General features: G+C 42.9%; 1 protein-coding gene across 1 annotated transcript; it reads right to left on the bottom strand.

Moving 5' to 3' along the window:
• Positions 1 to 1,829: 1,829 nt before the first annotated feature.
• LOC118254743 (uncharacterized) lies at positions 1,830 to 2,673 on the bottom strand. The gene has a single exon (XM_035560270.2). The coding sequence runs from the start codon at positions 2,671 to 2,673 to the stop codon at positions 1,879 to 1,881; it is 795 nt and encodes a 264-aa protein (XP_035416163.1). The 3' UTR covers positions 1,830 to 1,878.
• Between the last annotated feature and the right edge of the window lie 209 nt (positions 2,674 to 2,882).

Raw genomic sequence — 2,882 nt, 5'->3', positions numbered from 1 at the left:
GGGTTCAGAACACAGGAGTAATGTCTCCCAGTCACATAGATCCCCAGCTTTCATTTCTGCAGCCCACTAAAGGTCCCTGGCAACCTAAATCCCCGAAATGAGGCAGTACAGGATGCTTCTTCAAATATCTCCTTGATGCCAACGATGTTTCTATGGTAATTCTGCATACAAAATTCCAGGCTTGTGCTATGTAAGAGGCTATGCAAGGGCCCAAGGAGATAAGTAAGCCCATCTAATGTTGCATATAACCAGGGGGCTTCCATAATTTTGGGTGCAAGGAAATATAAAGATGGAACAATGACAATGTTATGCTGCACTTCAATTGTTGAATTACTTCAATACCTTGCTCACAGATGTGCGCATGTGAATCTAATCAACCAGCTCCTCATAGACAGCAGAGATTATTTTGAGAGATTATTCCTGCTTCTACTACAGGAAATGAAGTGCCAACCTTTCACGACCACTTGTATATAGGTATGTGTGCATACACAAACACACACACATCCTCCCTCTATTAGCACACAAAAAAGAAAGGGAGAAAAAGTTTCCGATATATAGCATACTATTCACAGAAGAATATGACCTCTAATAATAGACTTGCCTTTTTCATGTAAGGAATAGATTAAAAAAAAAAAATTGCTCACCTACCAAAACATTTCTAACAAACAACAGGGTAAAAGAAAAGGTGGCATCATCAGAATTGCATATGTGAAGAAAAAGAGAATTTTCCATACCACTTTAAGTCCCAGAAAAGGAAGTTTTTCCAATGTCTTTTGTTCTCAAAACATTTTTGCTTCAGATTCTAAACCAGCACATTCAACTATTCAATTTGCTGTTCAATAATAGGGACACAGATTGCCTTTTCAATGCATACAAACAAACAAACAAACAAACAAGTTGTATCTTTCTTCTTTAATTTTCCCTGTGTGTGTTTGTTACTTACTGACATCAAATTTCCTGCAGGCATCCTAACCTTGCAATTGGAGAAACTGCTCTAGGGTTTTCCAAGTGTCTAATACACCTGGATAAAAAGTGCTAATTGTAACCAACTTCCATTAAATGACAGCAGTAAGGCACAAAATATGCTTGATTTGCAGACACTAGCGCCATTGGGAGTTAGCAGCAGATTACTAATTGTGCAGACCTTGAACATTCCCCTGGCACTGACAGTCTGGGCTTCTAACGTAACGTCGGATTATAAAGCCTTTGTTTCTAGCTTGCTTTCCTAAGGAAATAAGGCTTAGGCAATTGTGTTGCTTCTCTGTACATGTATTTGACTGTTCTACCTTCCTGCAATAATTTCTGGTCAAGATAAATTTTATAGGAGGGTAGAGGTCAGAAGCATAAAATGGCCTTAGCAGTTTTGTGAAAAACAGGCAGCTGGGTAGATATCAAGCCTGAACTTAAGTTCTTCAAATATCCTGGCTTTCTAGGCTTGGGTATCCTTGAGGAGACAAAAAAACAATTCTGCTGAAGTTCCTTAATGCTGAAAGTCCAAGGGTGATTTGCCATACCACATATTTAATGGGCTGCAGCTTTGGCATCAGATCACCTTTACTGATCATGTGTCAGACTTGGTTCCCTTTTTTTTTTTCTTTTTTAATACATTTATTTACTTTTTATATCCTGCTTCAGCTTAAGACCTCAAGTGTGCATCAGCCATCACCTTGCACAGATACGATCTTATTCCAGCTTCCTGCAGAAAAATTCAGGGGCCAATGCTTTACCTTCCCCTTTCTCTTGTTCTGCTGTTGCTGCTTCTGTTCTCCACACATGTGGGCGCATACTCTTGGCTAGGAGGACACCACCTCATGGCATGCAAGCTTACTGATTGCTCCAGTGGCATTACAAAGCTCATTTCTACATGCAGCAACATGATTATGGAGAAGGTGAGGGCGAGGCTGAGTGAATGTGTTTCAACACTTCTTTCTTGGTATTTATTACCATGCCATAACATTCCTGCAACCTGGCCTGCTGCTGCTCCAGCTGTTTGTGCAAGCTCCTGATCGAACGCAACAGTAGAAGTCTTCGGTACATAGCTAGCTGTAGCCGGTACTTCTCCTTTTCTTCCTTTTTCTTATTTTCTAAAGTCTTCATTACTTTTGTGGTCTTCATCCAAATGGCCAGGCCCAGACTGCAAGGGGCCACAATGCCCTTAGTGCCGCTCCCCGCATACTGTGTGCTGGCACCCTGCATGTGGCAGCACCCAAGGTTCTTCACTGCCTCGAGGGGCTCACCAGCCACCTTGGACACCTCAGGGGGATGTGGTACCTCCAAATCCTGGTTGCAGTCGCAGCAGAGGCTTTTGGAGCACAGTAAAGTAATGTCCACAGGTTTGCAGACTGCCAAGGGGTACGACGAGCCCTCTGCTGGTGCATTTACAGCTGTCAGCTGGTACTTTGCCAACCCAGAGGCCCTGCTCTGTGCCTGGCTGCCACTGATGATATCTGGGCCAGCAAGGGATTTTGCTTGGGCCACAGCCTTGCTAGAGAGGACAGACAGTCTTTCTGGCACCACTGAACTTCCCTTGTCTTCATTAAGGCTGGCCAAAAACAGACTGGCAGGGCAACCAGGGGATGCTGTTACAACATCACAAGTGGGAAATGGGTCTTCCTCACTGTTATTTTGGATCTCCTTTTCATCTCTTGGTATTACATCTGCTTTCTCAGCCATTTATTGCATGAGCTACAGAAACTTTCTGTGAACAAAGTGAAAGTGAGAGGATTTCATTTCCACATACACACATGCGTGCACACAGCAGCCCAGTGCAGAGTAACATTTGAAAAAAGAACCTCTCCTTGTATTTAACCAATGGACCTATTAGTTTTCTAATAAAGCACAACCCTTGGGTCACTTCAGGCCATTTCTTGTGATTCGCATTG

The sequence above is a fragment of the Cygnus atratus genome, chromosome 2 (genome assembly GCF_013377495.2).
Source record: "Cygnus atratus isolate AKBS03 ecotype Queensland, Australia chromosome 2, CAtr_DNAZoo_HiC_assembly, whole genome shotgun sequence".
Classification (NCBI taxonomy): Eukaryota; Metazoa; Chordata; class Aves; order Anseriformes; family Anatidae; genus Cygnus; species Cygnus atratus.
This window is presented reverse-complemented; position numbering and strand designations above follow the sequence as displayed.